This window comes from Salmo salar, chromosome ssa28, assembly GCF_905237065.1.
Source record: "Salmo salar chromosome ssa28, Ssal_v3.1, whole genome shotgun sequence".
NCBI lineage: Eukaryota > Metazoa > Chordata > Actinopteri > Salmoniformes > Salmonidae > Salmo > Salmo salar.
The window spans coordinates 28,544,475-28,557,739 of record NC_059469.1 but is presented as its reverse complement, the minus strand read 5'-3'; the positions used below and the strand labels follow the sequence as shown (position 1 = coordinate 28,557,739).

The window sequence follows — 13,265 nt, the reverse complement described above, 5'->3', positions numbered from 1 at the left end:
TCAGTGCCTCTTTGCTTGACATCATGAGAAAATCAAAAGAAATCAGCCAAGACCTCAGAAAAAAAATTGTAGACCTCCACAATTCTGGTTCATTCTTGGGAGCAATTTCCAAATGCCTGAAGGTACCACATTCATCTGTACAAACAATAGTACGCAAGTATAAACAGCATGGGACCACGCAGCCGTCATACCGCTCAGGAAGAAGACGCGTTCTGTCTCCTAGAGATGAACGTACTTTCGTGCAAAAAGTGCAAATCAATCCCAGAACAACAGCAAAGGACCTTATGAAGATGCTGGAGGAAACAGGTACAAAAGTATCTATATCTACAGTACAACGAGTCCTATATCGACATAACCTGAAAGGCCGCTCAGCAAGGAAGAAGCCACTGCTCCAAAACCATAAAAAAGCCAGACTATGGTTTGCAACTGCACATGGGGACAAAGATTGTACTTTTTGGTGAAATGTCCTCTGGTCTGATGAAACAAAAATAGAACTGTTTGGCCATAATGACCATCGTTATGTTCGGAGGAAAAAGGGGGAGGCTTGCAAGCCGAAGAACACCATCCCAACCGTGAAGCACAGGGGTGGCAGCATCATGTTGTGAAGGTGCTTTGCTGCAGGAAGGACCAGTGCACTTCACAAAATAGATGGCATCATGAGGCAGGAAAATGATGTGGATATATTGAAGCAACATCTCAAGACAGCAGTCAGGAAGTTAAAGCTTGGTCACAAATGGGTCTACCAAATGGACAATGACCCCAAGCATACTTCCACAGCTGTGGCAAAATGGCTTAAGGACAACAAAGTCAAGGTATTGGACTGGCCATCACAAAGCCCTGACCTCAATCCTACAGAAACATTGTTGGCAGAACTGAAAAAGTGTGTGCGAGCAAGGAGGCCTACAAACCTGACTCAGTAACACCAGCTCTGTCAGGAGGAATGGGCCAAAATTCACCCAACTTATTGTGGGAAGCTTGGGGAACGCTACCAGAAACGTTTGACCCATGTTAAACAATTTAAAGGCAATGCTACCAAATAATAATTGAGTGTATGTAAACTTTTGACCCACTGGGAATGTGATGAAAGAAATAAAAGTTGAAATAAATCACTTTCTACTATTATTCTGACATTTCACATTCATAAAATAAAGTGGTGATCCTAACTGACCTAAAACAGGGAATTTTTACTAGGATTAAATGTCAGGAATTGTGAAAAAAACGTTTTTCTTCTTCTGAGTTTCTCATGATGTCAAGCAAAGAGGCACTGAGTTTGAAGGTAGGCCTTGAAATACATCCACAGGTACACCTCCAATTGACTCAAATGATGTCAATTAGCCTATCAGAAGCTTCTAAAGCCATGACATTTTCTGGAATTTTCCAAGCTGTTTAAAGGCACAGTCAACTTAGTGTTTGTTAACTTCTGACCCACTGGAATTGTGAGACAGTGAATTATACGTGAAATAATCTGTCAACAATTGTTGGGAAAATGACTTGTGTCATGTACAAAGTAGATGTTCTAACCGACTTGACAAAACTATAGCTTGTATGACTCCAACCTAAGTGTATGTAAACTTCCGACTTCAACTGTATACTAAGGCATTTGTGAAAATTCTATAGCAATATACAGTGGGAAAGTGGGCGTGCGTTTTGGCAATTAACAGATAGTGCAGTGAATAAAACCTAATGAAAACATCTGTCTTGTCCAAGGCTGGTGTCTATGTAGACCGGTGCGCCAGAGCCAATTAGAGCTACAGTCGGCCTTTATGCAAACAAGCCATTTGCCACCATTCACTTTGAAGTGGACTGTGTGTTTACAGGCAGTAGCAACAGCGCAACTTTAGATCATTAGAACGCATTCGGCAAAAGCCACAAAATAAACCTGAATGGATTTCTGCAAATATGTAAATACCACATGAGTCACATTACATTTGGGAACTTTTACAGTCCTATTTGATCAAACAAGCATGAAAATGTTGGCTCTCTCTCCATCAGTTATGCACATCAACAACTAATTCTAGCCAGAGCAAGATGAGCTAAAATTTAACGAAGGAACATTTGATAAAACTCTTGAACTTTTCAGCTAGATTCCCGTCAAAATTTCACTGATAATCAATGGGGAATTATATCCTACTGGTCCTTCTGCAGCTTGCCTGTCAATGCAATCTTTCTTGTCCCAACAAAGCAAGTTGGCTAGCTTACTAGCTAGTTACTTCCAGACACAAATGAGAGAACTCCCTCACTCTTACCATTTTGCTCGTCGTAGCGGAGCTGGTTAGGCTGTTTACATGCTATTTAGAGCGTTCATGACTAACTACTACTTTTTTATGCCTAAGTTTACTGACACCGCTCATATTCAGCGGGTATTGAGAGTTCATAAATTCATCAGTTACTCTGCGCTCTGGCACACTCAGACGAGAGTGAATTTGCGAATGCAAGAAATATGTTAACTGCGTATCAGTCGTTCAAGTTCTTGCTAGTTAGCCAAATGACACCTGCATCTTTAGCTGTGTATAGCCACCGAAAAACGATATGAGGGGAAAAAGTCAGTCACTCACCCAGTCCTCCAATGATATTGCATGACATCCTCCTAGCAGCTAGCTAACGTTAGGCTCCGTGTTTTTAGTTTGCTACATAAATAGATATGCTAGCTTATTAGCCACGTTATGACTGACTTGTGATCATTGCCCTTCCTAGTTTGATTGTATTGACATTCCCAGTCTTAGTTACATTCGTCAATTTTTTGTACAAAATATTGAGTCATTGAAACTGAAACGGTGCATCCTGAATGGAGGCAGTAAAAAATGTACCAGGCCAGCTGTGATTTACAACCTGATAGCAGTATTTTTTAGAATAACCATAAATGTTTTGGTGAATTATATTAATCATGCAGTGAACTGCATCCATCTATTCTGCCAACAATACCTTAGTGTACTTCAAGGAATGTTGAGTCATATATAACCCATTTTTAAAAACCTCTTATAAAGTTGCTTTTGTATTATAAACTGGTAATTTTTTACTGATATTATGATTGTGTTGTTTGTTTCATATCTGCAAAGTAGTTAAAATGCTAAAAATTCCACTTTAATACACAATGAGTAAAATGTATTTGCTTTGTGAGCCATCGACATGCACAAACTATCAATACAAAATAAAGTATGCACTATCCATGAAATGGATATACCTGGAATGCTTTGAATGTATTTGTTACTGTGTTTTACCTCTACAGACTGGAAGAGGGTTGCTCCACTGTCCAGTCATCCTGCACTGAGCTCTTGAGGCACCATGCAACAGATATCCTGTGCTGCAGGTGAAGTTGACCACATCGTTCAAGTTGAACTCACTGCCGTTAGTTCGACCATTTGCTGGGTTTCCAGGGTGACCACAGGTAATGGCTTTGAAAAAAGTAGAGGTAGCCAAGAAAGAGCAAAAATTGTTTTACACAATTATTAGTGATGGTGATTCAAAGGTTGAGAATTCCTGTAAATCTCTGATCATTAAAGAAGAATTGATAAAGGCAATAACAAAACTTAAGTTTATCCACTTACAAACACAAACAGGAGCTTGTCCGGACCATCTGTGGTCTTGTTGACAGATCCGAACCGATGTTCCAATAAGGCGAAATCCAAGGTTGCACTGGTAGACAACAGTGTCACGATAACTGGAGCCACCTCCACTTATGTGACCATTGATGATTGGATCAGGGGAGTCACAGTGGCCAGCTAGAAGGGAGAATAAACCAGATACCTGCATCATATTTTCAGTTCTTAGATGATACTTGAAATAGTTGAGACAGTGTGGATTGGCATGAAAGAGTACATTTGTGATGCAAACTTTCTTTCTATTCCCTAACACACATCCTTGAAATGGTCTCAGGACTGTAATAACCATTTGGCACTTTGACATATGAAACATTTGATCCTTTCCTCCCCTGATAATTCATGTCTTTGTGGTGAGAACTGCGTCAATAATTTTATCTGATCGATAATGAAATTGATAATAATGTGGGTGGTACAGTATATATATCTTCATTTTTTACTGACATTTTGGAGTTGAATGCTGGGGTCTGATTAAATCTAATTATAGAATAGTCAGTATAAGAAGTTGCCTACCCTACATCAAATTTGGACACTGGTAATTGAAGCGAAATGACCTTAAAGAGGTTGACTTTCAAGAGTTTGAAGCGGATCAACTGTAACCTGAGGAATTTAATGTGTTTCTGGCATAATGATTTGAAAACCATAAAGGTGCTCTACCCCATTTGGTGTTCGTCCAAGATCATAACATTGAGGGACATCCAGGATGATACAATTTTGGAGCTCGTCCAGGATGAGAAAAGACAGAAATCTTAATCATAAAAAAAAACATTTATACTGTACCAAGACATTTGGTTTCCACTCCGCTCCAGAGCCCGTTGACCCCACATTCCCTCACATGTGACCCCACCAGTGTGTATCCCGTATTACACATGAAGATCGCTGTGGCGCCAAATGTAGTCAGGGTTCCTATCTTGTTGCCATAGGGAGGAGATGGGAGGTCCCCACACGAGATAACTGGAAGTGACACAGACAATCAGAGACTGAGTTATACTTGGTTGCACGCCACTGTGCCTGAGTGGAAACAAATTCCACAATAAGGACTGATTAGTGGAGCATTTTGATCTACAATGACTAGATATCCCTGAATGAAAGGCATGCAGATAATTGTGTATTCCAGTGGAGGCTGTTGGGAGGAGCTATTGGAGGATGGGTTCATTGTAATGGCTGGAATGGAATCAATGGAACAGTATCAAACCCATCAAACATATGGAAACCACGTTTGACTCCATTCCCTTGATTCCATTTCAGGCATTACAATGAACCCATCCTCCCATTGCTCCTCCCACCAGCCTCCACTGGTGTATTTGTACTCAAACACTAAATGGGGAAGTGGCACGTCGTGTCTTACAGCAGCTGATTGACTCAGCTCTCACGAGTTACCTGTAAATGTTACAATACATTTAAATATCCAACTACCTTATGCAAACACACATTTCTGGCTGTTATGCTAACATTCATTATATATTGTCCTTTTTGTTTTGTCCGACCATTCTAACGAATGCAACAGTATGCTTGTTTGTTTGTCATTGTGCATTCACCGTCTTTAAATTCACATACAGTTCACCACATAATAGACAGGAGGCACTAAACATTACAGTATGTAAGGACATTGGCTATTGATGAAAATGAGTACTCATGCAGCATATCAAGGATGGAAATGAAGCTATCCTGCTAGCCCGAGGCTAGTACTTTTCTGACCGGGCTATCAGAACATTTGCCCAACTAACCCACCAGCTAGTAAAATGTTTTCTTTTTAAGTTTCGCATGACAGAGTTTGGACCCAGGCTAGTAAAAATAATGGTCTATTCTATTAGCCCAGCTGGCCAGTGCCCAAAATCCTTCGATTCCATCCCTGAGCATAATGTATGTCTTCCCCGTAAGGAGGTACCCAGGGAATGATCAGAAAACACACCAGGGACTCCTGGATGCATCCAATCAAAGCCAAGGCCAATGTGCCTTTGCATGTCCACAATGGCATGTAAACACATTAAATATTAAGTCCGCGCTAATCAAAATATTTACATTCTCCCTCTGACCTCTAATTAGGCAGAGGCTATTTTCCATGATTACTTCATCACCACTACAGTTGTTTACACAACATGTCTAAGTAGAGGAAATAGGTAGAGCTGTGATCAAAACAAATAGCAAGTTTGGATACTGCCTTATGACTTCCCAGCTACTACACCAAATCCTGGGGATTATGCATGTTACGGTCCAAAAATACACTGGGTGCCACAAAGAGGCACGGAGGATTTCAGATTTATTAACTGCCAGTCTGAATTACAGCCCCGGTCAGACAATGAAATTGCTCCCAGTAATTAGAAAAGGGTACTATTCATACTCAAAATGTCAAGTATATTACACTCCATTCTCATAAATTATCATCTTTTCCGTGTAGCTCAGCTGATAGAGCATGGCACTTGCAAAGCCAGGGCTGTGGGTTCAATTCCCACTGGGGACCAGTATTCAAAAATATTTTAGAAAATGTATGCACTCACTACTGTCAGTTGCTCTGGATAAGAACATCTGCTAAATGACTTAAATGGTATTTTCTATAACTCTAAGCACTGCAGCCTTGTGGTACATGCACAGTATGCATCTTACTCTTGCAGGTAGACCTCTCCTCAATTCCAGCCCAGGTTCCATTAGCTAAGCACTTGATTGTCCTCTGTCCTCCGAGGTAGAAGCCAGGAGTGCAGCTCAGCATTATCTGAGCTCCAAATTCATTCAGTGACCCCGAGATCAGCCGCCACACCATGTGTTCTGAGAGCACGCTCTCAATGTTAGGGCATTGGATCGCTGTGGGGGAGAGAGAACAGGCCAGAGTTAATGGAATACCGTGACCCTGGCCTTCATTCTGAACACACTCAAAAATCCAGACATGACAGAGAAAAAAAAATCTCAATTTCCTTTACCTTCTCCAACTTCAGTGATTTGATGTTCTAAAAGTCTTGTGATGTGTACATTATCGGTCTTTGTCCTACAGTATATACAGTGTATTACATTCTATAAATAAAACTGAGAAATACCAAAGTAAATTAGAAAGTATAATGAGCATTAAAATATTTGTTATATATATATATATATATATACTGCTCAAAAAAATAAAGGGAACACTTAAACAACACATCCTAGATCTGAATGAAAGAAATAATCTTATTAAATACTTTTTTCTTTACATAGTTGAATGTGCTGACAACAAAATCACACAAAAATAATCAATGGAAATCCAATTTATCAACCCATGGAGGTCTGGATTTGGAGTCACACTCAAAATTAAAGTGGAAAACCACACTACAGGCTGATCCAACTTTGATGGAATGTCCTTAGAACAAGTCAAAATGAGGCTCAGTAGTGTGTGTGGCCTCCACGTGCCTGTATGACCTCTCTACAACGCCTGGGCATGCTCCTGATGAGGTGGCGGATGGTCTCCTGAGGGATCTCCTCCCAGACCTGGACTAAAGCATCCGCCAACTCCTGGACAGTCTGTGGTGCAACGTGGCGTTGGTGGATGGAGCGAGACATGATGTCCCAGATGTGCTCAAATGGATTCAGGTCTGGGGAACGGGCGGGCTAGTCCATAGCATCAATGCCTTCCTCTTGCAGGAACTGCTGACACACTCCAGCCACATGAGGTCTAGCATTGTCTTGCATTAGGAGGAACCCAGGGCCAACCGCACCAGCATATGGTCTCACAAGGGGTCTGAGGATCTCATCTCGGTACCTAATGGCAGTCAGGCTACCTCTGGCGAGCACATGGAGGGCTGTGCGGCCCCCCAAAGAAATGCCACCCCACACCATGACTGACCCACCGCCAAACCGGTCATGCTGGAGGATGTTGCAGGCAGCAGAACGTTCTCCACGGCGTCTCCAGTCTCTGTCACATCTGTCACATGTACTCAGTGTGAACCTGCTTTCATCTGTGAAGAGCACAGGGCGCCAGTGGCGAATTTGCCAATCTTGGTGTTCTCTGGCAAATGGCAAACGTCCTGCACGGTGTTGGGCTGTAAGCACAACCCCCACCTGTGGACGTCGGGCCCTCATACCACCCTCATGGAGTCTGTTTCTGATCATTTGAGCAGACACATGCACATTTGTGGCCTGCTGGAGGTCATTTTGCAGGGCTCTGGCAGTGCTTCTCCTGCTCCTCCTTGCACAAAGGCGGAGGTAGCGGTCCTGCTGCTGGTTGTTGCCCTCCTACGGCCTCTTCCACGTCTCCTGATGTACTGGCCTGTCTCCTGGTAGCGCCTCCATGCTCTGGACACTACGCTGACAGACACAGCAAACCTTCTTGCCACAGCTCGCATTGATGTACCATCCTGGATGAGCTGCACTACCTGAGCCACTTGTGTGGGTTGTAGACTCCGTCTCATGCTACCACTAGAGTGAAAGCACCGCCAGCATTCAAAAGTGACCAAAACATCAGCCAGGAAGCATAGGAACTGAGAAGTGGTCTGTGGTCCCCACCTACAGAACCACTCCTTTATTGGGGGTGTCTTGCTAATTGCCTATAATTTCCACCTGTTGTCTATTCCATTTGCACAACAGCATGTGACATTTATTGTCAATCAGTGTTGCTTCCTAAGTGGACAGTTTGATTTCACAGAAGTGTGATTGAGTTGGAGTTACATTATGTTGTTTAAGTGTTCCTTTTATTTTTTTTGAGCAGTGTATATATATTATATTCACATAAATCACACTCATTGTAGTATGAACATGTCATTTAAACAGTCATGTCCCAAAATGACTTAAATATGATTGCTGATAGTGTTTCTGGTTATGCAGGCCTGAGGAGGTGGGGTTGCATCCTACCATTTCTTTTGTGTGAGTGCTTAACCGCAAAAATCTAGTCATTATTGCTCACCCGTTACCTGCTCCAAATTACTCTCTAAGGAGGATGTTAATGAGACATGCATTGACTGCAGTGGCTCAATGAGGCAGGCAATTTTAACATACCGTTGGCATAGAAACAAAGGGTTATTTTTCTCACGTAAACAAAGAGGTGGGTGTGCAGCATTGCTCCATGTCCCCTCCTCCAGACAGACGGCGCTCGTGGAGAAACTTGTCTCCATCCTGTACCCTTCATTGCACTGGTAGTTAACTTTGCTTCCCACTGTGTACTGGAAACCATGGAATGAACCATTGGCAGGAGACTGAGGGATTCCACAAGATATAGCTGCCAATGGAAAGATGAAAAAATAAAAATTATACTCTCATCAAACGATAATTTCTCTCCCTGCAACTGTTTATTCAAATTAGAATTTCATCTTCCAAAGCAACAGAAACATCTACAAAAGCAACAAAGCAACATATTTTGATAACAATTCAAGCTAGTAGATGTCTTCATAGTTCCAGTAAAAGCAGTGGGACCAATTAGGCTGTTTTCTTGTCGAATTTGATCACAACCTTACGTTTAAAATGGATTAGTGGAGAAGGTTGAGAGCTTCAAGTTCCTTGGTGTCCACATCACCAACAAACTAACATGGTCCAAGCACACCAAGTAGTGCATACAGCCCAGCACATCACTGGGGCCAAGCTTCTTGCCATCCAGGACCTCTACACCATGCGGTGTCAGAGGATGGCTCTAAAAATTGTCAAAGACTCTAGCCACCTTAGTCATAGACTATTCTGTCTGCTACCGCACGACAAGTGGTACTGGCGTGCCAAGTCTTGTTCCAAGATGCTTCTGAACAGCTTCTACCCCCAAGATATAAGACTCCAGAGCATCTAATCAAATGGCTACCCAGGCTATTTGCATTGCCCCCCCCCCTTGTTATCATCTATGCATAGTTACTTTATAACTCAACTAACCGGTGCCCCCGTACATTGACTTTGTACCGGTACCCCCCTGTGTATAGTCTCGCTATTGTTATTTTACTGCTGCTCTTTAATTACATGTTACTTTTATTTGTTATTCTTACTCTTATTTTTTGTTAAACTGCATTGTTGGTTAGGGGCTCATAAGTAAGCATTTCACTGTAAGGTCTACACCTGTTGTATTCGGCGCATGTGACTAATACCATTTGATTTGATTTGATTAAACAGAGAATCCTCCACTGCCTCTCCATGACCTTAAGAACAGCTGAATGGATTACTCTCAGCACTTACAGAAATTATGGCACATAATTAGTAGACACTATGGCCACTTCTCATCACAGGAGTGTTCTGACTATGGTGGCCTTGTGTCTCAAATGGGAGGGATAAAGAGGAAGTAAGCAAAGTATGTACCTATGCTGTTAGTATGTACCAACTATTCGAGTACAATGGAAACCAGAAATTTACCATTGAAGATTGTGGCATTCACTTGCTTACACCCACGCTTACCGTTCAAATACCATGATTAGAATACCGTGCAAATGGAACAGATGATCTCATCATATCAAATGATAATTTCCTATCAGGTTTAGTGAGGATAACAAACAGCTATCTTGTTTTGTTTACTAGTTACCCACCTGTAGTTTACCACAAATGAGTGGACACAGTTTCCTTTGTACCTTTTAAATAGATAATTGTCTTGCATGCTCTATCGCAAACAGGCATTAAAGATAAAACCCCCAGAAGTAATTAGCTCCATCTTAGCCTCTATTCCTTTATGCAAATATACATCTCATTACAGCAATGGGCTGTCACACTAGTGAACACAATGCAGAAAGGGTCAGTTACATCACTGTCGATGATTATATATTTCTGAATAAAGTTTGTTAAAAGACTTCTCAGAATCTATTCATTAAGATATTTTCTATGATATTAAGAAATATTCATGAATTGTAGCCTGCTATGTTGAAAACCAAGGAGAAAAATAAATAGACGATGAATCACAATTCCACAAACACATGTCAACATTGTGACAAGAGGGAGCCCAATCACATTTGCAAGACTTTCACCAGACATAAGATTAAAGTGAATCCCCCTCGAGTCTGTAAATGCCATTCGCCGTTCTGCATTACCTTGACATAGTGGAGCTGGGGTATCCCAATGATACAGTCCATTCGGATGTAACCGGCAGGTGGAATTTCTGGGCCCCACTAGTCGGTAGCCAGCATAACAATAGTACTGCAGATTGCTTCCTGGGATCTCTCTTGTTCGGTTAAGCACCCCTCCATTTCCAGGTGGGTCGTTAATGCTACAATAAGGAGCTAAATTGAAAAGAAAGGAGCAATTTAAGTGTTTTCTATACCATTCCTCCTTCTAAATGATTAACGATATACACTAGACATACATTAGTACTTTATATTACATTATATTAGTATAACAGATTAAATCCATCCACCAGATGAATAGTACTAAATGGTTAAGTCTAGGTTCTGGGTGATTAGACCTCATGTTAAAACTCCAGGCATCATTCTTATTTACTTTGATGAAAGACCAATGGACTGTTTAAGACGAAGGGAAAAATCCTTTGGCTGGGTAAAGACTTCTTCACTCCCAAAGCAGTTTTGTAAAGATCAAACGGAGGTGTATTACCCTGTCTGTGTTCAACATCCATGCATTATTTAAAAATACTTTGACATAGTTTGACAGCACCGAGGTAGCCACTCTGAAGCCTTCAGAAACCATCACTCATTCTGACACGTCAGGCCTCAATGCAACGCAACAATTTTTTTACCGAGTCATTTTTTTTCGCACAAGGGATGGCAAATTGAATAAACGGGGAAACAAACTGGAATAATAACCAGCACAGGGGCTGGAACGGCAAAATTATCGACTAAAATGAATTGAGAGAAGAAAAGCAACAGAAAAGGCAGAGGGAGAGAAAAGAAGAGAGAAGAAATGGAGAGTAATCATTGCCACCGGGCTTTGTGAGCTATATATCATGTTTGGTCATTGGTGGAAATGTCGGTTTGAGGCACCGGACATGGCGGTTATTCAGCCAAATTCATTATCGGATCTTTGACCTCTATTATGGAGGACTTGCAAAAGGATCCCTGCAGGTATACAGTCTAATGAGGGCTAACTTGTAGAAGTCTGACTGCCTCACACTCTTTGACCTACATTGGATCCAAAGCAACTGCCTCAGAGGACAGAGGCTGGTGTCTAAGCTTCTCTGACACCCATACAAGAGAAAAAAGGCTATGGCGCTGTCCCACTTTTTGAATGTCCTGTAATTCAAATGTTTCATTTGATGTCTGTAATGAAACATACGAATGATGATGCATTAGTAGAAATAGACATCCCCACAGCACATGGGCGTTAAAGCCTTATCACAAACTGAAACATATTGTTATGCACTACAAACCTGTGTAGCGGATTCTGAATCCTCTTTTGCTGGTTGCATGATCAGTGGACCATCTCAGGTAAAGGTGGTTGGTCTTGCTTGTAAAGTTTAACTGTGTGGAGTGATTTCCACTAAGGGCCACCAGCAAAGGGCTCTGGCCAGATGGTCCTAACAGAGCAAAAGTAACACTCACAAATGACAGTGCTTGTTGTAAGGTATTTGAACATTAAATCATCTCTGACATGGCATAAACATTTTAGAACAAACAAAATAAAACATGCATATGACTTAGTTGGCTGTTGGAAGAGGAAATTACCGTCAAAGATCTCAAGTTCATCGAACTGCTTCTCACTCTGAAACATCTCCACGAAGATGGAGATAGTGTACGCAGGTTGAACCCTGATGGCCCAGGAGCAGGTCTGAGAGTTGGGGTAGTTTTTAGGGAAACCTGGACTAAGGATAACTCCTGATGAGGAGGAGCGTTCTTCATTTGCAGGACACTGGGCTAAACGCACAACACACACATGCAGACAAATGAGAAATAGTTAATTACTGCTGCAGTACACATCTTTATCACCTCAACTGTACTTCTCTTGAACTTCTCCAGGTTGCTAAATCCAAATGAGGCCAGGGTTAGTGATCTATGGCAAGAAATAATGTGAAGGCATTTTCCATTTTCCTGTTCTCTTCTACCCTGTGGGCAAATGATAATGAAAACAAACCGAATGGACCATAGCTGCATTACGGAATTACAACATTTAAGGAAACTCTGCTGCGCTTATCTCCATATCTCCCCAGAAAATGTACTTTGTGCTGTGCTAATGGAACCATACTGCTGCCTTCCATCTGTGTCATCACATTGGCACTATAATTAGAAATGATATGTACACCATTCATAAGCCATTCAATCTGTGACTCACTTTCAGTCAGAGCTTCGATTTCAAAGAGTCACAGAGACTCTAGCTACACTCTAGTTGCACTTAGTTTTTTAACAGGCTGATGCACACCTTGGAACAATGTCTAGTAATAGTGTTGTATAAAGGAGTCATCAGAATGATACAAAGAAACAATGGTAGAACGTCAGATTAAAAATAACAGGCAGGTAAACTGATATGCTTGTAAAAGCAGATAACTGGAAGTATCTGAGCTGAAAGTTCACCTCCTGTTATAAATGGAATAATAAATAAAATAATCAGAAAAGGTCAGAACATTCTCTTACCTTCACAAGTAGGCGGAGGACTCTCAAACTGGAGATGAGAGTTAAGTTTACAGGTAAGCTCACTGTTGCCTACCAGGGTAAATCCAGGGAAGCAGCGATACTTCACAACGTCTCCTGGACAAAATAATTATTTCATACGTCTTATAGCAGATGTGACATCATCAACATCTGATGGATACCTACATTGGATATTAAGTTTATGTCTCTCGAGACAATACCAACAGCTATATTACAT

At 41.5% G+C, this 13,265-nt stretch overlaps 1 protein-coding gene across 1 annotated transcript in view; it reads right to left on the bottom strand.

The window, feature by feature from the left end:
- The window catches only part of LOC106589815 (CUB and sushi domain-containing protein 1), a 517,802-nt gene that overhangs the window by 26,559 nt on the left and 477,978 nt on the right, over positions 1–13,265 (bottom strand). The window contains exons 46-54 of the mRNA XM_014180185.2: positions 13,031–13,144; positions 12,128–12,316; positions 11,833–11,979; positions 10,544–10,732; positions 8,587–8,772; positions 6,201–6,395; positions 4,377–4,550; positions 3,546–3,719; positions 3,219–3,392 (exon numbers count right to left, since the gene is read on the bottom strand). Of these exons, the coding sequence (XP_014035660.2) occupies positions 3,219–3,392; positions 3,546–3,719; positions 4,377–4,550; positions 6,201–6,395; positions 8,587–8,772; positions 10,544–10,732; positions 11,833–11,979; positions 12,128–12,316; positions 13,031–13,144 (1,542 nt within the window). The remainder of the gene's footprint in view (positions 1–3,218; positions 3,393–3,545; positions 3,720–4,376; positions 4,551–6,200; positions 6,396–8,586; positions 8,773–10,543; positions 10,733–11,832; positions 11,980–12,127; positions 12,317–13,030; positions 13,145–13,265) is intronic.